Genomic DNA, 26828 nt, shown 5'->3' with positions numbered 1-26828 from the left:
GAGGCACACCTAAAAGATTTTTACTCCGTTTTTTCCGACGGGATTACAAATGAAGAAAAGAGGGTCTCCTGTGAGACTCCCGGCATGGCTCCTTCCTCGGCCCCCTATTATGGGGTGCCCAGTTGAAGTAGAGATGGCTATTCCCCATGTTGCTCCTTCCCCAGTCCCTCGGGTGCTGGTTCGAAGTCGAGACCCCCCCTCCTTCCCCAATTCCTTTTGGTTTCTGGGTTGAGGTCGAGGCGAGGATAAAGGCCCCTGAAGGTGACAACAGCACCCTCCTTATCCCCCTCTGGGAGTATTAGGTTGAGACACCTCAGGTAGGGCCTGTACAGGCAGCATTCTACAGCTCCCAGCAATGGGCCAGCACACTGCGCCTGCATCCAGGGACCCCAGCCCAGCTGCGGGCTCCTGTTGGGGCCGGGGGGAGTGCAGGCAGGCATGGCACATACAGACACAGGGCTCCTTGCGCCCCTGTCTCTGCGGCAGCACCAGCTCTATACTGCCTCAGGGAGACCCCTACCGGGCTCCCCCTTCCGCTTATAGCCCCACCGCCATCCTGCCTTTAAATCCGGAGGGGTCCGGTTCAGATCCGACCCCCTCCCGGACTTTTGCGCCGGCCTGGAGCCCTTCTGGGCCTCAGGCATCTAATTTAGGCCCCGGCTTCGGCCTAGCTGAAGCTGCCGCCTCCTCTCCGCCCCCGGCCCGCCCCCCGGATGACAAATATGACACTCTACAGTGTCATAGAGGGGGCGGATCGAGAAGAAAGGGCATGTTTTTACACTGCCTTGCCGCCTTTTTCCAGCTCTCCGCCCCCTTCTCCTCCTTTCCTCTCTGTCTCAGCAGCCATTTTCGGCTGCAGATTAACCCTGCATCTCTCGGTCTGCAGGACCAGGCAGCCAGTCTCCGGGGGGCACAGGACTGTGGATCTTCGGCGCTGGACCTAGGGGCACACTGGTGGGGTAAGATCACAGCTGGGTTTTTTACTCAGCTGTGAATCCATATTACCTATAAGGCTCCCCTATAGGTTTCTCTACCCCTGTAAGGTCCTCTGCTGGCAGCACTTCTGCACTCTGTGCACTATGCCGGGCTCAAGGTCCAAGAGAACCAGGCAGAACTGCTATTATGCATTCTGCACAGCCTGCGGGACCGCTCTCTCCAGTAGTAGCACGTACCCGCATTGTCAGAACTGTATACAAACTAATGTGTCAGAGCCCCAAGAAGCCCCTGCCAATGCCTCGGTGTCTAATGCCACGCCGGAATGGGCTACTCAGATAACGCAATCTATGACGCAGTCTATAGATAACCTAACCTCCACATTGCTTCAGGCTCTGCAGGGTCATGCCCCGGCTATGATCGTTACCCAGCAAAGGGAGAGCTTGACTCAGGAACAAAATGACCCTGGCACATCCACGTCTAGGTCAGGACGCAAGCGGACCTATAGATCAAGTCCATCTGCGTCATCCCATAGCACACGGTCATCCCCCTCTAGGGATAGACACCGTAGCTCCAGGTCATCTAGACCGTCCCATTCCAGGGACAGACGATGCAGATCTCCGCAATCCCCAACCAGAGAAGGCCTCCTCCCCAGCTTACCCAGCAGGGGACGCCTCAGTGATACACAGGATTCGGAAGGCATCTGTGACTCTGACTCAGACAGAGACACGGAGGGGTCTCTGATCCCAAACCCTCCTAGCAATACAGCGCTAGTTGAGGACATAATTTCATCCATCCATCGGGTGCTGGACATTTCTGATCCGCCACCAGAGGCCCCAGAACATAAGATTTCCTTTGAAGGACCTCTGAAGCCGCCTAAGGTTTTCTCTAACCACAAAGAAAGAAAAAAAGCTGTGACAAAGACCGTATGGTCGAAACGCGTAGCTTTCTTCACTTGTGATATGGCATTGTCCCAGGAGTGTGTCCTCTACTATTTTATATGATGGATTAAAGTTTTACATTTTATCAAAGAAGCTGGAACATTTTTCTCTTTTACTTGGATTTCTCTAACCACCCAGAGTTTAAGGCGATCCTTAAAAAGCAGCTCTCACAGCCTGAGAAAAAATTCGCTAATCGCAAATATCTGGAGGAGAGGTACCCCTTCCCACAGAAGGACACCAAGGAATGGACAGATCCACCTGAAGTGGACCCCCCAGTCTCTAGGCTAGCAGCACAGACCCTCCTTTCACTGCCAGATAGCTCAACCCTCAGGGACGCAGCAGACCGGCCGGTAGAACGCATGGCTCGTTCAATTTTTGAGGCAGCAGGGGCATCCCTGGCTCCCGCGTTCGCCTCAGTTTGGGCTGCCAAGGCCATTCTGACCTGGGCAAAGAATTTACAAGCTCTCCAAGCATCGGCTCCTGACCTGTCGGATCTAGCGGTTCAAATAGCAGTTGTAGCAGACTACATGCTCCATGCAGCTCTGGATTCAGCAAGGGGAGTAGCGGGGATAGCATCAAACGCCATCACGATTCGGCGTATCCTCTGGCTGCGGGAATGGAAAGCGGATGCAGCCTCAAAGAAGTCCCTCACGCACCTACCCTACCTCAGTGGGAGACTTTTCGGTGAACAGTTGGACACTATGATATCCAACGCCACCGGGGGTAAGAGTACTTCTCTTCCCCAACTGAAACCTAAACGCACTTACAAGAAGCGTAACCAAACTCGATTCCGATCCTTTCGGAATTCCTCCGGCTGGTCCGTCTCGCGTCCAGCACAAAATCGTAACCGTTCCCCACGCAGAGACAACTCACGATCGACGCAAAGGTCGGACAAGACCTGGCAGTCAAAAGCAGGCCAGCCTAAGCCCAGAGGAGGAAAATCTCAAACTTTCTCCTCATCATGACTCACGGACTCCGGAAGACACCACACCAGTAGGCGGCCGACTTTTGCTCTTTCATCAAGTCTGGCTGCCTATTACAGAAGACAGGTGGGTCAGGGAACTAGTGTCTTCCGGATACAAAATAGACTTCACCTCCAACCCACCGGACCGATTCTTCCTCTCTGTCCCCCAAAACCGCCAGCCAAGGCTCGTGCCTACCACCAAGCGGTCTCCTCGCTTTTTCAAGCAAGAGTCATAGTACCGGTACCCACGACCGACCGCTTCCAAGGGTTCTACTCCAATCTGTTCGTAGTTCCCAAGAAAGGAGGCAGCGTACGGCCCATACTAGACCTAAAACAGCTCAACAAATATGTATGGGTCCGTCATTTCCGCATGGAGTCCCTTCGGTCCATCATTGCGTCCATGGAGAAGGGAGAATATCTCGCCTCCATAGACATACCAGACGCATACCTGCATATACCCATAGCACCTGCCCATCAGAGGTATCTCAGGTTCGCAATAGGCCAGGACCACTACCAATTCGTGGCTCTCCCTTTCGGACTCGCCACGGCTCCCAGAGTGTTCACCAAGGTCATGGCAGCCACCATGGACGTCCTGCACTCTAGAGGCATAGTAGTCGTTCCATACCTGGACGATTACTCATCAAGACTCCCACCTTCAAGGACTGCGAGCTCAGCGTCTCAATCACAACCGATACTCTCAGTCGCATGGGCTGATTAATCAACTTACAAAAGTCATCACCAACCCCGAGTCAGTCCCTGACCTTCCTGGGAATGTTATTCAACACCTCCAGGGGTCTAGTGCTCCTTCCCAAGGACAAGGCACTGGCTCTCCGACTAGCAGTTCGCACCCTCCTCTGCAAACCCCCTCGATCTCTCCGGTTTGCCATGAGAGTCCTCGGCAAGATGGCAGCAGTAATAGAAGCTGTCCCATTTGCCCAGTTTCACCTCAGACCTCTCCAACTAGCCATTCTCAAGTCCTGGGACAGGATTCCCTTTTCTCTCGACAGGGAGTTCAAGCTAACATCGTCAACCAGGAGGTCCCTGCACTGGTGGCTCAAGCCAACCTCGCTAGCAAAGGGGAAATCCTTTCTCACAGGTCAATGGAAGGTTCTGACCACCGACGCGAGCCTGACGGGTTGGGGTGCGGTGCACCTACAGCACAGGGCAAGTAGTCCCCAGTGGAAGCGACCATGCCCATCAACATCCTGGAAATTCGTGCCATCCTTCTGTCATTGAGGGCCTTCCATCACTTACTGGCAGCCTCTCACATCAGAATACAGTCGGACAATGCCACGGCTGTGGCATATGTGAATCACCAAGGGGGGACCCGCAGTACCCAGGCGATGCGAGAAGTGTCACACATCCTCCGCTGGGCGGAGGACATAGGGTCGGTTCTTTCGGCGGTCCACATTCCGGGTGTGGACAACTGGGAAGCAGACTTCCTCAGCCGACAAGGAATAGACTCGGGAGAGTGGTCTCTCCATCCCGAAATTTTTCAACAGATCTGTCTCCGCTGGGGGACCCCGGATGTGGACCTAATGGCATTTCACTTCAATGCCAAGGTCTCCAACTTCATGGCCAGAACACACGATCCGCGGTCGCTCGGAGCAGACGCTCTGGTTCAGGACTGGACCCAGTTCCAGCTTCTGTATATTTTTCCACCTCTCCCCCTGATATCCAGAGTGGTGAGGAAGATAAAACGAGGGAGTTCCAACCATCCTAATTGCACCGGACTGGCCCAGACGCACATGGTACGCCGACATCGTACAACTCACAGCAGACGCCCCCTGGCGTCTCCCCGACCGCCACGATCTTCTATCACAAGGCCCGTTCTACCACCAGAACTCAGGGGCTCTCAATTTGACGGCGTGGCCCTTGAGACCTGGGTTCTAACCCAGGCAGGGCTCTCGACGGACGTCATTGGAACCATGATCAGAGCACGGAAACCAGCCTCTGCCAAGATTTATTACCGTACCTGGAAAGCTTTCTTTACCTGGTGCGAATCTTGTGGCCAGATCCCACTCCCTTATTCTCTACCCAAAGTACTTGGTTTTCTCCAATCGGGTCTGGAGGCCAGGCTGTCATTGGGCTCGCTTAAGAGCCAGGTGTCAGCCCTCTCAGTGCTTTTTCAAAGGCGCATTGCTACCAAGCCGCAAGTAAGGACTTTCCTTCAGGGGGTTTCCCGATTGGTTCCCCCCTACAGACGACCACTAGAAACGTGGGACCTCAACCTGGTCCTGACAGCATTGCAGGAACCACCCTTCGAACCCCTTAAGGAGGTCCCGCTCCGCCTTCTTTCCCAGAAGGTGGTTTTCCTGGTGGCAATCACCTCGCTACGCAGGGTGTCTGAACTGACAGCACTCTCCTGCAGACGGCCCTTCCTGGCTTTTCACCAGGACAAGGTAGTTCTTCGTACGGTCCCATCCTTCCTTCCGAAGGTTGTGTCCGACTTCCACCTCAATGAGGAAATTTCACTACCATCCCTTTGTCCGTTTCCGGTTCATAGAGTGGAGAAGGCTCTGCATACGCTTGACCTTGTCAGGGTATTGCGTATATACGTGTCTAGGACTGCGTCCTTCCGGAGGTCTGATTCTCTTTTCCTCCTTCCGGAAGGCGGCCACAAGGGTCTGCCAGCTTCCAAAGCTACCCTTGCCTGGTGGATCAAATCCACCATACAAGAGGCCTACCGCCTTAAGAATTCTCCTCTTCCAGCCGGTATTACGGCACACTCTACACGGGCGGTAGGGGCCTCCTGGGCCATTCGGCACCAGGCTTCGGCACAACAAGTGTGTAAGGCGGCCACTTGGACTAGCTTACACACATTTACTAAACACTACAGGGTTCATACCCAGTCCTCAGCGGACGCGAGCCTGGGTAGATGTGTCCTGCAGGCAGCGGTGCCCTAAGTATAGGGGCCTGTCTGCACAATATTCGTCCATTGCTTCCCACCCAGGGACTGCTTTAGGACGTCCCATGGTCCTGTGTCCCCCAATGAGGCGACAGAGTAAAGGAGATTTTTGTGTACTCACCGTAAAATCTCTTTCTCTTAGCCTCTAATTGGGGGACACAGCTCCCACCCTGTTGCCCTTTCCGGGTCGTTGTAACTGTTGAGTTCTCATATTGTTTTCTTGAGCTCGTACATAGTTGCCTTCTTACAGGCATAATTATGTTATTCATGTTACGTTCCTCCTACTGCTTTTGCACAAAACTGGAGAAGGCTGATGCCGTCCAGGGGTGTATACTGCACAGGAGGAGCCACAGTTAATCTTTTTCAGATTATGCATAGTGTCACCTCCTAGTGGACAGCAGCATAACACCCATGGTCCTGTGTCCCCCAATTAGAGGCTAAGAGAAAGAGATTTTACGGTGAGTACACAAAAATCTCCTTTTTTGTTACATGTAATTTTAAAACATTTTGTAAATGTGTTTTTTTTCTTTTCTTTATATCACAATCTGTATTCCTAAACTAAATTGGTAATCTTTAAATTCTCACTCTGGCTACTGGTGCATTTTTGTAGACTCATACTACCTGTCTTTTCAGGGAGAGTTTTCAGCAGGCTCATTATCATCAGAGGCAGGATTACAATGACAGGTAACACCTCTATGCACAGCTGATAAACACAGGATCCACCAATATCAATAGGCAATGTCATAGTTGACTTTACCCCCCCCACAACCCATCACTTCTCAATGATCTTTGCACATGCTCATTAGATGCTTCAGTACAAATGGTAGGGTCAGGGGTCTGTTCATTGCTGCTAATTTACATGTAATGTTTCCTGTAATGACAGGAAGTATGACTGTAGAATGGCCCCGTGCTGTAATGACTATTCTCTTTTGCTTCCTCCTCTGCGCAGGAGCTGTGGTATGATCAGACCATGTTCCTGTGCAGTCAGACACCGCCATTACACAGTACACAGTAGGGGCACATTTCATAAGATCATCTCAGCACAGGAACATTTTATTTACATCTATCCAATTGTGGAAATCATTATTATTCGAAGATCTATTGATTTAAATATATTTTTGTTCATGGGAAAACCCCTTTAAATACATGTTAACACAAAAACTTTATTTAAAAAAATTTCTGATGGCACATCCCTTTTAAATATGTTTCCTTTGAAAGTGAGTTACTTGTTGCAAAAATATATATGACTGGATTTTTTTTGAGCGGGTTTTGCTGCCAAAATAATTTAAATTATAACATCAAATAACTTATTTGGGAATTTTGAGGTTATGGAGAAAATCATTATCTGTTGCTTCAGTATAAAGTAGCTATAAAGAAACATTCTCATTCATACTTTACATAGACTGCAAATAAGTCAGTGTGAACTGTGCAAGTTGCCACTTCACAGAGGAAGAGGATCTGAAGTCTAAAGCCATCTATTATAAGTAGCAGTCCTGAAAATCAAATTAATGAGCCTTGCCACATGACTTCTCCTTGTGGAGAGTGACATGCCAGTGTAAAGAGACTTATAGGCCATACAATGCTCCTGGGAAATTAAATACACAGCCAAATAAGATGTCATGCTTTGCACTGAGGAGGGGCAACACCCTGAAACGCGTGTCTGCAAATAGAGATTCTAGTTTGGTTTTTGTACGAAGTCATGTGGTAAGGCTCATTAAAGTGTCAATATTGACTATTAGGATTGCTAGCATTAGAGTTCAAGGTCCTCTTCCTCTCCTTTCCCAGTGGAGCATTGCATGGCATATAAGTCTCCTTACACAGTCATGTCACTCTCCACAAGGAGAGATGTTACCACTTAGACCAGGGCTGCACAACAGTTTTTGGTCCATGAGCCGCATTACCATACAGAACCAATCCCAAGGGCCACAAAAACAATACATCACGAGAACCAAGTTTTCAGTATTTGAGGAGAATTTAGAGTGTTTCTGTTCCAAAAAACAAAGCAGTATGAATACACACTAGCTTAAACTGAGTTTTTGCAGCAGAAATTTGCCAAATAGGCCTTAGAGGACTTTTTCTTAAATTTTAACATAACCATGAAGCTCAATAGGTATAGCTACTGTATTTTTCTGACTATAAGACGCACCCCCAAAAATAATTTATGTTAAGTGGGGGTCTGTCTTATAATGCCAGTGTCCATCTTACAAATCATATGTCCCTCATCCTGGTATCTATATAACCCCCATCCTTGTGCTGGCACATGCCCCCCTGTGCTGCTGTCAGGCACATGCCCCCCTGATCACTATATGCCCCCCTGTACTGCTGGCAGACACATGCCCCCCCTGGGTCACTATATGCCCCTTGTGCTGGCAGACACATGCCCCCCTGTGCTGCTGACAGGTACAGCCCCCCCCCCCGGTCACTATATTTATGCCCCCCAGTGCTGCTGGCAGGTACAGGCCCCCCCGGTCACTATATGCCCCCTGTGCTGCTGGCAGACACATGCCCCCCCTGTGCTGCTGGCAGATACATGCCACCCCCCCTGCTGCTGGCAGACACATGCCCCCCCTGTGCTGCTGGCAGGCACATGCCCCCCCCCCCCCCCCGTACTGTTGGCAGACACATGCCCCCCTGTGCTGCTGGCAGACACATGCCCCCCCCCCCTCTACTGCTGGCAGACACATGCCCACCTGTGCTGCTGGCAGACACATGCCCCTCCCCCCTGTGCTGCTGGCAGGCACATGCCACCCCCCCTGCTGCTGGCAGACACATGCTTCCCCCCCCCCCTCTGCTGCTGGCAGGCACATGTTACCCTCCCTGTGCTGCTGGCAGACACATGCCCCCCCTGTGCTGCTGGCAGACACATGCCCCCCCCTGTGCTGCTGGCAGACACATGCCCCCCCTGTGCTGCTGGCAGACACATGCCCCCCCTGTGCTGCTGGCAGACACATGCCCCCCCCCCGTGCTGCTGGCAGACACATCCCCCCCTGTGCTGCTGGCAGACACATCCCCCCCCCCCCGTGTTGCTGGCAAACACATGCCCCCCCTGTGCTGCTGGCAGACACATGTCCCCCCCCTGTGCTGCTGGCAAACACATCCCCCCCTGTGCTGCTGGCAGACACATCCCCCCGTGTGCTGCTGGCAGACACATGCCCCCCCTCCTGTGCTGCTGACAGACACATGCCACCCCCTGCAGCTGGCAGGCACATGCCCCCCTGTACTGATGGCAGACACATGCCCCCCTGTACTGATGGCAGACACATGCCCCCCCCTGTGCTGCTGGCAGACCCATCCCCCCCCTGTGCTGCTGGCAGGCACATGCCCCCCTGTACTGATGGCAGACACATGCCCCCCCCCCCCCCCCCCCCCCCCGTGCTGCTGGCAGGCATATGCCCTCCCTGTGCTGCTGGCAGACACATCCCCCCCTGTGCTGCTGGCAGGCACATGATAAAATAACAAACACTTAACTCACCTTTCCCTGATTCAACACCAGAACCAAAGTCAGTACATGAATGCAACACCATAACCAAAGTCAGTACATGAATGCAACGCCAGAACCAAAGTCAGTACATGAAAGCAGCGCCAGAACCAAAGTCAGTACATGAATGCAACGCCAGAACCAAAGTCAGTACATGAATGCAACGCCAGAACCAAAGTCAGTACATGAATGCAACGCCAGAACCAAAGTCAGTACATGAATGCAACGCCAGAACCAAAGTCAGTACATGAATGCAACGCCAGAACCAAAGTCAGTACATGAATGCAACGCCAGAACCAAAGTCAGTACATGAATGCAACGCCAGCACCAAAGTCAGTACATGAATGCAGCGCCAGAACCAAAGTCAGTACATGAATGCAGCGCCAGGACCAAAGTCAGTACATGTATACAGCACCAAACTCAGTACAGCGATCAAATGTAATGTCAGATCAGCCCCATATAAAATTGTATTTCTTGAACCTACAATTCCCAGTATGTCCTTAAGGATGGTAAGGAGATGCTTGGAGTTGTTGTTACCAGCCATCATCAGACTGCGGACTATACAGGAACCACAGTACTGAAGAGACTAGGGCAGTATCACAAATCAATGTTGGCATCAAGGTGCCTTATAGGTAACATCTTCTCTGATTCAAGTGGTTTCCATTCATATTGTCTCTGTAGTACAGACGCCATATTGAGATTTTACACCCAGAGCTCATCTCTACAGATTTCCCTCTTCTCCGTTTTCAGCAGCACTTCCCCACACTGTGCCCTTCTAAATAAAAGTATCATTACACTGCCGTATAAGTATAAATTTCTCCCATACTGCGCCCCTGAATAATTGCCCCTCACTGTTTCCTGTAAAAAAAAAAAAAATAAATAAAAAATATTCCCCTTACATGGCCCTTCTCCATAGTATCCCCCACAACGCCGTTCTCCATAGTATTCCCAATACTATCCTTCTCCATAATGTCCCCCAAATTGCACCTTTCCATAATATCTCCCCCACACTGCCTCTCTGCATACAGTCCTCCCCACCGTACACTATGCTATGATCCCATTCACAACCCCCCTAATTTCCCCATAATGTCCCCCATTGTTCCATAATGCCCCCTATAGTGTCCTCCTTTGCTCCATAAGGTTCCCCATTGCCTCATAATGTCCCTATAATGGCCTCGATAGTGTCCCTCATTGCTCCATAATGGCCCTCATTGCCCCACAATGTTCTTCATTGCTTCATAATGTCCCCCATAATGGCCTCCATAGTGTCCCTCATTGCCCCATAATGGCTCGGCCCCTGTCCCGGCTCTTCGCCCCTTGTCCCGGCCCTTCTCCGGCCCTGTCCCGGCTCTTCTCCGCCCCTTGTCCCGGCTCTTCAGTTTTCAAATGTCTGTGCATCTGAAAGACTCGAATACATTTTAATTTAGGAAGTAAGGAGCGGCACATCCCGGGCAGCTCCGTGGGCTGCACTACATAGTGCGGCGGTCCACATGTTGTGCAGTCCTGTCTTAGATCCTAGTGTGAACTGTGTAATGCTTTGTTTCTCCTGTGATGTCCGGTTCGCCTATAATTTGCAGTTGATTGCTGGGGATCCCGGTAGTATGACACCCTGTGCTCAGCTTATGGCCAGACACCAGATCTTTCAGCTCCTTTAACTTCAGTGGAACTTTTTTTTTTTCTTTCTTGCAGCGACCGTCTGGAACAACTGGAACGTAATCGTGAGCGCGAGAGGAAACAGAGGGAACAGCAGAAAGAACTGAAAGAGCATCATAGGCGAGCCGAGGAGAGACGTAAAGGACGGGAGGCCAGGAGAGAAGGTACTGCTACCTGCACCCGGTCCTGTCACTTTGGTATTGGGCTCTTTGAAAATGCTGTTTTATTTTTAGGAATCAAAACTTCCAACTTATTTTTTTTCTGTCCCAAATTTCCTGCCTTCCTTAAGGGTATGTTCCCGCGAGCCATATACCCAGGGGATTTTCCGCCACATAGTTGTATATTACCGTAGGAACATTATGAACGTGGTGGATAAAATCCACAGCAGAAAGTTCCCAACCTGGACTTAAAATCCTCAGCCTGTCAATATATACTGCTGATTTCTGCTGCATTTCCCCAATGAAATTCTGCTGCAGAAACGTCCCATGAGAACGTTCCCCTAGTGACGGCTGAGACATACAAATATATTGGGAAATAAGCAACAATTAACCAGGAGTTGGTCCCAAACACAGAAGTGCATTTTTTTGCCGTCTCCTTTCTCTCTGTAGGTTCCAAGCTTAATTTTACTTTCCAAATACTGAACAAAATTAAGTTAGTAAGAATGAAGCTGATCCTTCTGGGAAAACCGTACTGAGACGGATCCCACGACAAAGCCACTAGTGACCCAGTCGTTCTCCATCCAGGGCCCCTTCCTGTAATAGTGTCTCCATAAAATGAGGGAAAAAACGCAATGTATTTGAGCATTCCCTCGTTGTACTTTGTGGCTTTTTCAGAACTTTTTGAGTATTCAGATGGGGTGCTTGATGGAAGGGGCAGAACACAATGTGAATGGCCTCTTATACAGTTGAAAGTTTACATACACTATATAAAACGACACATCTGCATGTTTTTCTCAATAGCTGACATGAAATCAGAATAAACTTTTCCCGTTTTTGGTCAGTTAGGATTACCATAATTATTATTTGCCAAATGCCAGAATAATGAGAGAGAGAGAGAATATTTTAAGGCATTTTTATTACTTACTTCAACTACTGGGACTACATTGGCAGCTCATTGATTTCAATAGCATTGTGTATTGTGTCTCTTCCTAAAGTGAACTGGTAGCAATCAATTGGTAGTATTAATACTCGTAATTGCTAGTCATGCACTTGCCAACCTATACAACATGCCTTCTAGGGCTCGCAGGATCTGCGCTTCCTGAACGCAGGAAGCCAGGGCTCTTGCAGGAGACTGAGAGAATGCAGTACAATGCAGAGTCAAGAATACTTGTAGAGTTTAGCACTCAAAGTAAGTTTTGGCTTTTTAAAACCATTTGTATGACATTAACTTTTGTGGCAGTTCTGTACTGCATTGTATCCCCGTAACCCTTTCTCAGCCGGACAACCTGGCTCCAACTAATGTTTCATAATTTCTTGTTTGGCAGCAAAAGAGATCAAAATAGTGACTCTTCTGACATCTCTCTGGTCAAAGGGCAGAATATTGTGAGCTCTTTGTTGTTATGAATAATGTCAACAAGGCCTGCATGACCTCACAAACTTTTAACTTTCGGGGGTTCCTCACCGTGCCCATCGCTGTGCCCTTTTTGCTGTCTGATATGACAGAATCACTGATGGAGCCAACTAGTTGTTGTGGAGTCAGCCACAGATATTATGTCAACTTCAGTCCCTCTGTGCCCTGCTGTACACAGTCAAATAAAATGGTCACTGATGCAACGCGGCACGGAAGGTTTTTTTTTCTGACACTTGTCTAAAGAAATAACAAGACAGTTATATGCTTACTATTGAAACGGTTCTTCTGTCCCATACCTCTGGTCCCATGCATGGACTTGGCTTCCGCGGACTCATTATATGACCACCTCATCCATTAGCTTTACACTGCAGCAATGTTTTATCCAATCATTGAGCTTTACCGTCATTAGTATTACTCTATGATGGGAGTGTTACTGTTTCCTGGAGAACACACATCATACTCTAGCGTGGTGGAAATCATTTGGCTTACGGTTACCTTACGGATAGCACTACGAGCGTAGATCACAGGGACTTGTGGCTTTTTCAATAAATGGTTAAACCGGCACACGACTTTGCAGGAGAACGGCTTTGTCAGTGCAACGGTTTCTTTTCTCGCCTTGCTTTTCGCTTGTCACCGCTTCTCTTTTTATTGCTTGCACTTTTTTCATTTACATCTCTGGAGACTTTTGCAAGAAAAAGCTCCCCCATGTAATAAGAGCCTGCAGCGTTCGGTCAAGCATTACATTTTGACTTTGCCGCCGCTTGTAGTTTCTATTTCTAGTCCCTCTTTTGGAGCATTGATTTCTCCACTGCAGTTATTGTCCTTAATTTCATTGTTGTTTTATATACAGCTTTTTAGAGATTTTTCCTCCTAACACTTCCATTGTCCGATGCTTCTGGTAAAGTCTGCGTGTGTAACCCTTAAACATCCATAAACGTGTCCGGATGCCGCAGACTTGTTTGGATAATGTGCACAAGCTGTGGATTTGTAGAAATGTCTGTGATTGTCCCATAAACCTGATTAGGGCTTGCAGAAATCCATGCACACCCTGCCGAAAGTCACAAAATCTCATCCATCCACAGCGGCAAATGTCCGGGGCTGCAATTTTTATTTTCTCAGCATGTCATGTTATGGTGGGATATTCTCCTCTTTGTTTGCGCCACCTCTGCAACGTGACCCCGGGTAGTAGACATTTTGCATCAGATAAGCGTCGCGTGTAAAGGTACCTTCACACTGAACAACTTTCCAACGAGAACGACAACGATCCGTGACGTTGCAGCGGCCTGGATAGCGATATCATTGTGTTTGACACGCAGCAGCGATCTGGATCCCGCTGTGATATCGTTGGTCGGAGCTAGAAGGCCAGCACCTTATTTCGTCGTTAGGTCGGTGTGTATCGTCGTGTTTGACAGCAAAAGCAACGATGCCAGCAATGTTTTACAATGGTAACCAGGGTAAATATCGGGTTACTAAGCGCAGGGCCGCGCTTAGTAACCCGATATTTACCCTGGTTACCATTATAAAAGTAAAAAAAAAAAACACTACATACTCACCTTCTGATGTCTGTCACATCCCCCGGCGTCCGCGCTGCTGCTCAGAGCTTCCTGCACTTAATGTGTCAGTGCCGGCCGTAAAGCCGAGCACAGCGGTGACTTCACCGCTGTGCTCTGCCGGCCCTGACACATTCAGTGAAGGAAGCTCTGAGCAGCAGCGCGGACGCCGGGGGACGTGACAGACATCAGAAGGTGAGTATGTAGTGTTTTTTTTTTTTACTTTTACATTGGTAACCAGGGTAAATATCGGGTTACTAAGCGCGGCCCTGCACTTAGTAACCCAATGTTTACCCTGGTTACCCGGGTGCTGCAGAGGGACTTCGGCATCATTGAAGACAGTTTCAACGATGCCGAAGTCGTTCCCCTGATCGTTGGTCGCTGGAGAGAGCTGTCTGTGTGACCGCTCCCCAGCGACCTAAACAGCGATTCTGCAGCGATCGGCTCGTTGTCTATATCGCTGCAGCGTCGCTGAGTGTGACAGTACCTTAAGACATGGAGCACTCTTCCATGGCTCAGCCTGGGCTACCCCAAACTCCACAGCTTCTGTACTTTGTATTGTTCAGTGCCGTCGCCATCTATGTCTAGTAACTGAGAGCAAGCATTCTTGTGTATACGATCAGGACAGATTATTTGGCTAAGAAAGTTTCCAATTTCTGACAGTAAGCAGAAGAAAGGAGAGGGAGGGAAACGCAAAGTATTTTAGAAAGAGCCTCATCTTTGTAGGATATATTAGCCTTAGGCCGTACCCAACACGTACAAAAAGATTTCCTTCTATTGCCCTAATTTCGTTTTTCTCCTCCGTAGTATCCGCTCATCACAGAACTGCCAGAGAGGAGCATGGCGACAAAAATAAAGCCAATTATCGCAGCCGCAGTCCCATACGGGAAAGAGTTGAGGGAGGAGACTTGCAGAAACACGGTGAGCCGTACTAATCTTATAGATGTAATATTGAGTCCTCTCCTTCTCCCGTTGTCCATTAGGGTACGTGCCCACAATCCGGAAGTAGCAGCGCTTTCGATGTAGTGTATGTTCCCTGCGTCCAAAACGCTGCCTTCTATTGAACGTAGGTAAATCAATGAACTGTGTGGATTTACCGCATCCAATACATTGTATTGATTACATTTCTGTTGCGGAGACTAGTATCTCTTCAAAATAATTTGTTATGCTGCGGTCTTGAAAGACTCGCCACATGTCGGTGTCCGCGGGTGATCCGCAGGCAACTATACACGCATAGTGGACATGGGATTTATGGGATGCTGTAACATCTGGCAACTGCGGGTTTGATGCTGCATAAATACACAGCGTCAGAACACGCAGCAATTCCTGATCGTGGGCACGTACCCATCTTTATGTACTACTGAGAACAGACCCTGCAGAGTAACACTGCTCTGGATCGATGTCGTATAACAACCACTAGTTATGCTTTTTTCAGTGAAAGAAGACAGACCGGACGTGCGGGATCTGCTGTCTGACCTGCAGGATATCAGCGATAGTGAACGGAAAACGAGCTCTGCCGCGTCCTCGACAGGTAATGAAGCGTAATTCTTGTACAAATTATTAGTGATTCATAAGCTAAGAAGTTGGTCTGTTATTGGGATGTGTCCCTACATACTCTTATCACAATCCAACCATTCCTGGCAGATTGAGACATACTAGGTACACAACCTACTGACAAATGGGATGGCCAGAAAACTGGCGTAAACGCTTTGAAAAATTTGCAAAATTGACTGAAGTAGCATTTCTGATGAGACGCACCCCACCTAGAAAATGCGCTTCTTAATGAAATCGGCACATTGTACTCCAGCGAGCCCTTTCGTTAAGACTGGTGAGCGCTACTCCACTCTTAATGAATCAGCCCTTATGTATTTATCTGATACCCTCCACTTATATGTATTAACGTTGATCTATCAGTTCCTGTAAGAGGGAACAAAAGTGATAGAATTTGAAATTTTAAAACTTTTCTCACCCATGTTGGTAAACTAGATAATTTCCCTCAATATTACAGGGACGCAGGTTTCCTCTAACCAGGAGCCTGAATTTCACTACATTCAGAATATTATTATTAGTCTGGCATGTAATAATATCTGTGTATTTTTTGGCCTAGAGGGAGAGGAGATAGCTGCTTCTAAATGATTAGTCTGCAGAAGGAAAGCATTACAGCTTCCAAAGACTTAGTGTGCTAAAAAGGTAGTAAATGAATTATGCGTCTCTTACTATTTGCTGTAAAGAGTCACCGGGCCAATTTTTACAATTCTGACCACTATCCAAAGGGATAGTGGTCAGAATTGTAAAAATTGGCCCGGTCATTAACGCGCAAACCACCCTTGGGGGTGAAGGGGTTAACGTGCAAACCACCTTTGGGGGTAAAGGGGTTAATAAAGTAAAAAAACAAAAAACCCACAAGATTTAATGTTGTTAATTTTACGCATAAACCTCTGGAACTTTAAAAGGGAGACTTAAGTAGTCTCTTTGCTGTCTCACGATTGTGACAGATCTGAGATTTTCCGCTGGTAAATACTACTGTGAGGAAGCGAGTTGAAGCGTTCCAGAGTTATAACCTCATAAAGATGAGGTTATAACTCTGGAACGCTTCAACGGATCTTGGCGATTCTGACACTATTTTCTCGTGAGATATTATACTTCATGATAGTGGTAAAATTTCTTCGATATAACTTGCGTTTATTTGTGGAAAAAAAAAACGGAAAATTTTGAAAATTTCACAATTTTCCAACTTTTAATTTTTATGCCCTTAAATCACAGAGATATGTCACACAAAATACTTAATAGGTAACATTTCCCACATGTCTACTTTACATCAGCACAATTTAGGAACCAAAATTTTTTTTTCTTAGTGAGTTATAAGGGTTAAAAGTTGACCAGCTATTTCTCATTTTTACAACACCATTTTTTTTTAGGGACCACATCTCATTTGAAGTCATTTTGAGGGGTCTATATGATAGAAAATACCCAAGTGTGACACCATTCTAAAAACTGCACCCCTCAAGGTGCTCACAACAACATTCAAGAAATTTATTAACCCTTCAGGTGTTTCACAGGAATTTTTGGAATGTTTAAATAAAAATAAACATTTAAATTTTTTTTACACAAAATTTATTTCCGCTCCAATTTGTTTTATTTTACCAAGGGTAACAGGCGAAAATGGACCCCAAAAGTTGTTGTACAATTTGTGCTGAGTACGCTGATACCCCATATGTGGGGGTAAACCACTGTTTGGGCTCACCGCAGAGCTCGGAAGGGAAGGAGCGCCATTTGACTTTTCAATGCAAAATTGACTGGAATTGAGATGGAACGCCATGTTGCGTTTGGAGAGCTCCTGATGTGCCTGCTGTGTGAAACCCCCCACAAGTGACACCATTTTGGAAAGTAGACCCCCTAAGGAACTTATCTAGATGTGTGGTGAGCACTTTGACCCACCAAGTGCTTCACAGAAGTTTAATGCAGAGCCGTAAAAATAAAAAATCATATTTTTTCACAAAAATTATCTTTTCGCCCCCAATTTTTTATTTTCCCAAGGGTAAGAGAAGAAATTAGACCACAAAAGTTGTTGTGCAATTTGTCCTGAGTACGCCGATACCCCATATGTGGGGGTAAATGACTGTTTGGGCGCATGGCAGAGCTCGGAAGGGAAGGAGCGTCATTTGACTTTTCAATGCAAAATTGACTGGAATTAAGATGGGACGCCATGTCGCGTTTGGAGAGCCCCTGATGTGCCTTAACATTAAACCCCCCCCCACAAGTGACACCATTTTGGAAAGTAGACCTCCCAAGGAACTTATCTAGATGTGTTGTGAGAACTTTGAACCCCCAAGTGTTTCACTACAGTTTACAACGCAGAGCCGTGAAAATAAAAAATCTTTTTTTTTTCCCACAAAAATGATTTTCAGCCCTCCAAATTTATATTTTCCCAAGGGTAACAAGAGAACTTGGACCCCTAAAGTTGTTGTCCAATTTGTCCTGAGTATGCGGATACCCCATATGTGTGAGGGAACTACTGTTTGGGCGCATGGCAGAGCTCGGAAGGGAAGGAGGTCCATTTGGAATGCAGACTTAGATGGATTGGTCTGCAGGCATCACGTTGCATTTGCAGAGCCCCTGATGTACCCAAACAGTAGAAACCCCCCACAAGTGACCCCATATTGGAAACTAGACCTCCCAAGGAACTTATCTAAATGTGTTGTGAGAACTTTGAACCCCCAAGTGTTTCACTATAGTTTATAACGCAGAGCCATGAAAATAAAAAATATTTTTTTCCCCACAAAAATGATTTTTAGGGGGGCGTGGCTATGTAGCCGGAAAAGAAGGACGCACTGAGTGAGAGCTCCATACATCCTAACTTAATCCTGCCACATATATCTCATATTAGTAAGAGGTACCGACAGGGGCTGGAAAACCATATCCAGAGGAACCTTGTGAGCCCTCCGGACGGCTGCCGCGGTGATCTGAGGCGGCGGGAGCTGCAGGGACAGAGACGCCAGGAGGATCCACGTGCAGTGGCAGCCATCTTCGGTGCGCGCGCTCCGGGACACAGGTCGCGGCGCCGTCTCCTGCTGAAGCCGGGCTTTCTCCTCATCGGAGCTGACGGTGGCAGGATCGCAGCGGTGAGAGCTGTGCTTGTGCACAGAAGTTGGGAGGCCTGAGGGGGATAGCGGTGCCAGCGGGGAGCAGCGGCCATTAATACAGCGCGCTCCCTAACAGCAAGGGGAGCGGCGCCTCATATACCTGCGGTGCTGCTTGGAAGGAGAACGAGTATATAAGGAACTAGAGGGGTGGTACGGTGTGTGACCTGAAATATTGGGACCTGCGCCCCCCTATCATACAGCCGCTTCATTTAGCAGCACCATAATATTGGGAATTAACCCCCTCCCTGCTGCCCTCCCCGTGCACAGACTGAGCCCACTCAGTTACATAGGGCCTGAGTAAACCTCAAAACGACCACCCTGTGATCCTCATTATCATTACCTGCTAATCTTGTGACCCCTTTGGAGTACAGTCTAATATTATACAGGACCAGAAGTCAGAGTTTGGTTTATCTACAACTATAATTGGGATTACTTTGTGGAGTTCTTTTAACTGCCTGCCATGCAACACTCTAAGGGAGCAGGGGCTGCCGATAAATTGAGGAAATTCGCCAGAGATGATTCCTCTGATAACGTGCGCACCCTCAGAAATAATCCTGCACCTGCCCAGCGTAAGGGCCGTCCCTCTGATAGTAATGAGGAGGGAGAACAAGACGAACTGACTCTTAAACAAGCATCTGAACAGTTAATGCAGGCTATCTCCCTCACTAGATCTTCTCTTACGGAGAAAATAGAGGATGTGCATACTGAGGTGGGTCGTTTGCGACACGACATGCAAGCTATGAGAGGGCGTATTTCGGAGGTTGAAACCAGAGTGTCTCATATAGAAGATACTATCACTCCTATGGAAGCTAAACTGACAAAAGCTGCTGGCTCCGTAAACGCTTGGAAACAAAAGGCGGATGATTTGGAAAACACTACGTCGCAATAATATTCGAATTATCGGTCTTCCGGAACGATCGGAGGGTCAGCAGCCTGAGCAATTCCTGGAGGACTGGCTTAAGACCACTTTGGGGGATGGATTCTCCTCAACGTTCTCGGTGGAAAGAGCCCATAGGGTCCCAACGAGACCTCTGCCCCCTGGAACTCCGCCTCGACCCTTTCTGGCACGCCTCCTTAATTGCAGAGATAGAGATGCTATTCTTCGTTTGGCACGGCAGAAGGGCCCCACCAGACTCAACAATGCTATCATATCGATTTTTCCGGATTTCTCCATAGAGCTCCAGAAAAAACGAGCACGATTTATGGAAGTCAAGAAGCGACTTAGAGACAAGAATATCATTTATTCCATGCTCTATCCAGCCCGGCTCCGCATTGTCCATGATGGATCCTCTCTATTTTTTACAGACCCAGCAGAGGTGGCCTAATGGTTGCGGTCTCACAAGGGGTCCAATGCGCAATAAAATTCCTAATTTGGGATCTTTATCTAACGGCAACATAAATAGAGCTCTTCACGAGAGTGCGAGAGATGTCAACAATACCGGACACTGAATTCAGTGAGGGTATCCCCTTTCCTATTTGACTGTAGGAGTATGGAAGCATGCTCCTCCATTGTTCAAGTTCTGTTAGGTTTGATTTTATACACTAGTTTTGACTGTTTGATGTATACGGTTACCGCCAATATTAATTTTTTGCTCTGTGGGGTGTCTCTGAATCACGCCCAAATAATGTTGACATATATTATTTTTCCCTTTATATATAAATATGGGATCTGAAATTATATATATGACCTGGAACATACGGGGTATTAAGACTCCTCGGAAGAAAATCAAGGTATTTTCACAGATCAAAAAACAATCCTCATGTCGTGGCATTGGTGGAGACACACCTGACTAGGGATATGGTTCGATGTATACAAAAGCCATGGGTACAGTGGTCGCTCCATGCATTTCATACTAGCTACTCAAGAGGGGTTTCCTTGTTGATAAACAGAGGGGTTAGATGGGAGGCGAGAGAAGCACGGAGAGATCCTGAGGGCCGTTTTGTCTTTGTACATGCAATTCTTAATTCGTGTGAATATGTGATACTATGTGTTTATAATCCTCCCCCCGCTAATATGTCGGTTCTCCCTATGGCATTGGGTTTCTCCTTAAAATATCCAGATGCCAATGTTATCTGTATGGGTGACTTTAACCTAGTCATGGATCATTCCATGGACAGAGTAAGATTGGATAACACAGTATCAGGGGAGTCTTTGCATCAGTCCCCTTCCCAGCTGGCACTGTTTATGGATGGCAGCGGTTGGTTGGACTTGTGGAGAATGAGTCACCCGGAGGTTAGGGGGTATACCTGCCACTCATCCACTAAACAATCTTTATCTCGTATAGACTATATATTTGGATCTAGTGGTGTGGCACTGCAGGTGGATAATGTTGAACATGGCAACAGAGGGATTTCAGACCACAGTCCAGTAGTTCTTAAACTTAAATATGGTCAGTCCAATAACAATAGATCCTGAAAATTAAACCCTTTCTGGTTGAAATTAATAGATTCTAGCGACAGGACAATCGATCAATTAAATTGTTTTATTTTAACACATCCGGAACCCCAGAATCTTGGTTTATTTTGGGACACCCTGAAGGCATTTTTAAGGGGGTGCTTGTCCTCTACAATTTCCTACATTAAAAGGGTGACGGCGAGGGAGGATGATGAGATGGAGCAACGATTAAAGGATTCAGAGGCTACATATATAGCAAATCAGACCAGCAGTAACAGGGCTGAATGGCTTACCTCCCAGAGATTGTATACCCAACATATAGACGTTAAGTCGAAACGCAAATTATTCTTTACCCGTCAGTCCTATTTTGAGCTGGGGAACCAGGCCAGTACGCTCTTGGCGTTCTTAGTACGCCAACACAACACCTCCAACACAATATTACAGATCCGTGTGCCTGATGGCTCATTAGTATCCTCTACTGATGAGGTACTTCAATGTTTTCACGATTATTATAACTCATTATATAAATCTGGTCGCTTTTTTGATACTGATGAATGGATTATTTATCAGATATAACGTTCCCCTCGCTGAGCCCGTCCCAACAGGCCTTTATGGATGCTGAGTTTACTTTGGAGGAAGTGGAACAAGCTATAGCGGACATGGCTACTGGGAAGGCCCCAGGTCCCGATGGGTTTCCCATTGAGCTATATAGAAAATACAGGGATAAGTTGGCACCGCTTCTATTGAAGGTACTTGGGGGAATATGGAAGGGAGAATCCGTCCCTGACACGTTTTATGATGCCAATATTATTGTACTCAGGAAAGAGGGGAAGGATCCTCTCGATTGTGGATCGTATCGACCTATATCTTTAGTGAACGTAGATTATAAAATCTTTACTAAAATTCTGGCTACCAGACTGAATATGATTATATTAGATCTCAGACACCCGGACCAAACCGGTTTCATGCTTGGGAAAAGCACTTCCATCAATATTAGACGGGTCCAGTCGGTTATTCAATATAGCTCTTCAGAGCGAGATAATAAGTGGGCATTGGCATCACTGGATGCAGCCAAAGCTTTTGACTCCCTTGAGTGGTCCTTTCTATCTGCATGTTAGCGGAGGTACTTTTTTGGGGACAAATTTCTGAAAGGGATAGGTACATTATATACGAAACCCAGGGCGCGTATGATAGTGAATGGCTCAATATCTGAGCCCTTTTCTTTGCATAGAGGAACTCGCCAGGGATGCCCTCTTTCCCCTGCTCTATTTGCCTTGGCGATAGAGGCTCTGGCAATACGGATGAGGTCCTCCATTGACATTAAGGGGATACGCATTGCAGATCGGGTAGATATTATTGGTCTTTATGCTGATGATATGGTGGTATTTATGGATCAAACAGAGGATACGCTACCAAAAGTAATAACGATTATAGACAAATTCAGCAAATTCTCTGGCCTTTATATAAATTGGGATAAGTCCGCCCTGATGCCTCTTTCTCATATTCCGATGTCACGTCTCGAAACTCTCTCGTCGTTGCCCATTGTCTCTAATTTCAAATATCTGGGAATCCATATGTCTCAACATAGTAGATTTGATTTACAATTTAATATTTACCCATTAATAGATCTGGTAAAGTCCAAATTTACTACCTGGGATAAACTCCCTCTCTCTGTGGCTGGTCCCATTAATTTGATCAAAATGACACTGCTCCCCAAATTAAATTACTGCCTTCAACACAGTGCTGTCCCAATACCTAAATCCCTTTTTGCGACTCTAAATTCCCTAACCACGTCTTTTATATGGGGGAAAAGTAGGCCTAAACTTAGGCTATCTGCCCTGCAGAGACCGAGGCGGGGGGGAGGGGCGGCTTTTCCAGACTTCTATTTATATTATCTGGCCGGGCAGGTTAAAATGATAAATAAATGGATGCCTAACAACTCTAATTCTCTCCCTAATTCAGAGAGCCATCTGCTTTATTCTGCTCGGATTGATTGCCCGTTGGGGTTTTTGGAAATGGAGAGGGTTGGTGTTCCCCGTATGCTACCTTTGCTTCGGTTGGCAAGATCAATATGGAGTCAAATTAAAAAAAATAACTAACTAAATTTGTTGATATAGTGGCAGAAATGCCACTGTGGAATAACAGCTACTTCCCGGGATTATTAGGCCACCCATCCACGGAATTTTGGATATCACACGGTGTTCTCTCAATAGGCAATATACATAACCAGGGTTTTTTTTACCTCCTTTGAACAACTACAAAATACTTATAACATCCCAAGATCCCAGTTTTTCCGCTATCTACAATTGAGATCAGCCTTTCAATCACACGTGCGAAATATGGGTACGGGTCGAGCCATATCATCTCTACTATTGATAGGAATTCTCAATTCACAAGGTCCTCAAGGACTTATCTCCTCTTTATATACCTATCTATTATCCATAGGAGAGGGATCTACTATAGATTCTATTAAGAGGAGGTGGGAGGGGCTTCTTCCAGATACACTGGGGGAAGAATGGGACGACATTTTGGAATCTCCAACTAAGGTTTCCCCATCAATTAACAATAGGATGACTCAGCTATACATTATATATCAATCCTATCTGACCCCGACTCGTCTTTTTAAAATGGGTCGTCTCCACTCGTCAGATTGCCTGAGATGTCACTTAAGTAATGCGGATTTTATTCATATGGTATGGAAATGTCCTGTTATCTCTCATTATTGGAAAGAGGTGACGACCTTATTGACATCCGTGTTATTGATTCCTGTCCCACTTGAGCCATTGACCTGTTTATTTGGGGTGTGGGATGCGGAGGCTTGGGACCACCATACTGGGATTTTTCTGCGAGAGACACTGTTTCTGGCGCGAAAGGTACTGGCGCTACGATGGATGGGTGGGTCTTGCCCATCTCTTAGAGCTTGGGTGGATTTAGTGAATTCAATTATCCCATATGAACGGACATTATATCAGAATAGAGGATGTCCAGATAAATTTGAGAAAATATGGGGTAAATGGAACTCCTCCCATCATACTCTATAATCTATAACAATTTAATATACACGTAGGAAGTAGGGTTTGTGGTTTTGGGGACATTGCTTACAGGGTGAAATCTATACGGAATTTTCTTTTGGCGGCGTTCTTTTAGTTTTTTTTTAGTAGTTGATGTAGTTAAGGTTATACAATAGGATATTTGTGATTGACATGCACCGTTTATTACTCTCGTAATACTCCAGATGTGATGATGCATTGTAACGATTCACACTGTATGTCATAATGGATAATGATAGAAACAAATGCAAATGTGTGTATTGTATGATTTACTCTGCAATTAATAAACGAATTAAAAAAAAAATGATTTTTAGCCCCCCAAATTTATATTTTCCCAAGGGTAACAAGAGAACTTGGTCCCCAAAAGTTGTTGTCCAATTTGTCCCGAGTACGCTGATGCCCCATATGTTGGGCTAAACCCCTGTTTGGGCGCATGGGAAAGCTCGGAAGGGAAGGAGCACCGTTTTACTTTTTCAATGCAGAATTGGCTGGAATTGAGATCGGACGCCATGTCGCGTTTGGAAAGCCCCTGATGTGCCTAAACAGTGGAAACTCCCCAATTCTAACTGAAACCCTAATCCAAACACACCACTAACCCTAATCCCAACGGTAACCCTAACCACACCCCTAACCCCGACACACCCCTAACTCTAATCCCAACCCTAATCCCAGCCGTAAATGTAATCCTAACCCTAACTTTAGCCCCAACCCTAACCCTAACTTTAGCTCCCACCGTAGCCCTAACCCTAACACTAGCCCTAATCCTAGCCCTAACCGTAGCCCTAACCCTAGCCCTAGCCCTAACCCTAATGGGAATATGGAAATAAATACATTTTTTTAATTTTATTATTTTTCCCTAACTAAGGGATTTACTTTTTTGATTTACTTTTATAGCATTTTTTATAGCGGATTTTTATGATTGGCAGCCGTCACACACTAAAAGACGCTTTTTATAGCAAAAAAGTTTTTGCGACTCCACATTTTGAGACCTATAATTTTTCCATATTTTGGTCCACAGAGTCATGTGAGGTCTTGTTTTTTGCGGGACGAGTTTACGTTTTTATTGGTAACATTTTCGGACACGTGACAGTTTTTGATCGCTTTTTATTCCGATTTTTGTGAGGCAGAATGACAAAAAACAGCTATTCATGAATTTCTTTTGGGGGAGGCGTTTATACCGTTCCACGTTTGGTAAAATGGATAAAGCAGTTTTAATCGTCGGGTCAGTACGATTACAGTGATATCTCATTTATATCATTTTTTTATGTTTTGGCGCTTTTATACGATAAAAACTATTTTATAGAATAATTATTTTGGCATTGCTTTATTCTGAGGACTATAACTTTTTAATTTTTTCTTTGATGACGCTGTATGGCGGCTTGTTTTTTGCGGGACAAGATGACGTTTTCAGCGGTACCATGGTTATTTATATCTGTCTTTTTGATCGCGTTATTCCACTTTTTGTTCGGCGGTATGATAATAAAGCGTTGTTTTTTTGCCTCGTTTTTTTTCCTACGGTGTTCACTGAAGGGGTTAACTAGTGATATAGTTTTATAGGTGGGGTCGTTACGGACGCGGCGATACTAAATATGTGTACTTTTATTGTTTTGTTTTTTTTATTTAGATAAAGAAATGTATTTATGGGAATAATATTTATTTTTTTTCTTTATTTAGGAATTATTATTATTATTATTATTTTTTTTTTTAACTTTGTCCCAGGGGGGGACATCACAGATCGCTGATCTGACAGTTTGCACAGCACTCTGTCAGATCACCGATCTGACTTACAGCACTGCAGGCTTACGAAGCGCCTGCTCTGAGCAGGCACTTGGTAAGCCACCTCCCTCCCTGCAGGACCCGGATGCCGCGGCCATCTTGGATCCGGGCACCTGCAGCGAGGAGGAGGTAAGAGACCCTCGCAGCAACGCGATCACATCGCGTTGCTCCGGGGGTCTCAGGGAAGCACGCAGGGAGCCCCCTCCCTGCGCGATGCTTCCCTGTACCGCCGGCACACCGCGATCATGTTTGATCGCGGTGTGCCGGGGGGTTAATGTGCCGGGGGCGGTCCGTGACCGCTCCTGGCACATAGTGCTGGATGTCAGCTGCGATAGTCAGCTGACACCCGGCCGCGATCGGCCGCGCTCCCCCGGTGAGCGCCGCCGATCGCACTGGATGTACTATCCCGTCGGTGGTCATACGGGCCCACCCCACCTCGACGGGATAGTATGTCCAATGTCAGAAAGGGGTTAATGACCGGGCCAACTTTTACAATTCTGACCACTGTCCCTTTGTGAGGTTATAACTCTGGAACGCTTCAACGGATCCCGGTGATTCTGACATTTTCTCGTGACATATTGTACTTCATGATAGTGGTAAAATTTCTTTGATATTACCTGCGTTTATTTGTGGAAAAAATGGAAATTTGGCAACAATTTTGAAAATTTCGCAATTTTCCAACTTTTAATTTTTATGCAATTAAATCACAGAGATATGTCACACAAAATACTTAAAAAGTAACATTTCCAACATTTCTACTTTACATCCGCACAATTTTGGAACCAAAATTTTTTTTGGTTAGGGAGTTATAAGGGTTAAAAGTTGACCAGCAATTTCTCATTTTTACAAGACCATTTTTCTCCTTCGCCTCATTGGGGGACACAGACCGTGGGTGTATGCTGCTGCCACTAGGAGGCTGACACTAAGTGATACAAAGAAAGTTAGCTCCTCCCCTGCAGTATACACCC

General features: G+C 46.7%; 1 protein-coding gene across 11 annotated transcripts in view; it reads left to right on the top strand.

The window, feature by feature from the left end:
* Positions 1-26828, top strand: part of LOC143764527 (cyclin-dependent kinase 11B-like) — an 89411-nt gene that overhangs the window by 12903 nt on the left and 49680 nt on the right. For 4 of the 11 annotated variants that reach the window (XM_077250161.1, XM_077250160.1, XM_077250169.1 and 1 more), the window contains 5 exons: positions 6380-6430; positions 10914-11041; positions 12114-12224; positions 14804-14917; positions 15432-15527. In XM_077250161.1, coding sequence (XP_077106276.1) covers positions 6380-6430; positions 10914-11041; positions 12114-12224; positions 14804-14917; positions 15432-15527 — 500 coding nt within the window. The remainder of the gene's footprint in view (positions 1-6379; positions 6431-10913; positions 11042-12113; positions 12225-14803; positions 14918-15431; positions 15528-26828) is intronic. The other 7 variants (XM_077250163.1, XM_077250162.1, XM_077250171.1 and 4 more) reach the window with 3 other exon arrangements.

This window comes from Ranitomeya variabilis, chromosome 4 (genome assembly GCF_051348905.1).
Source record: "Ranitomeya variabilis isolate aRanVar5 chromosome 4, aRanVar5.hap1, whole genome shotgun sequence".
Lineage (NCBI taxonomy): Eukaryota > Metazoa > Chordata > Amphibia > Anura > Dendrobatidae > Ranitomeya > Ranitomeya variabilis.
Note: the sequence above shows the minus strand (reverse complement) of the source record. Positions and strands in the feature narration are given on the sequence as shown.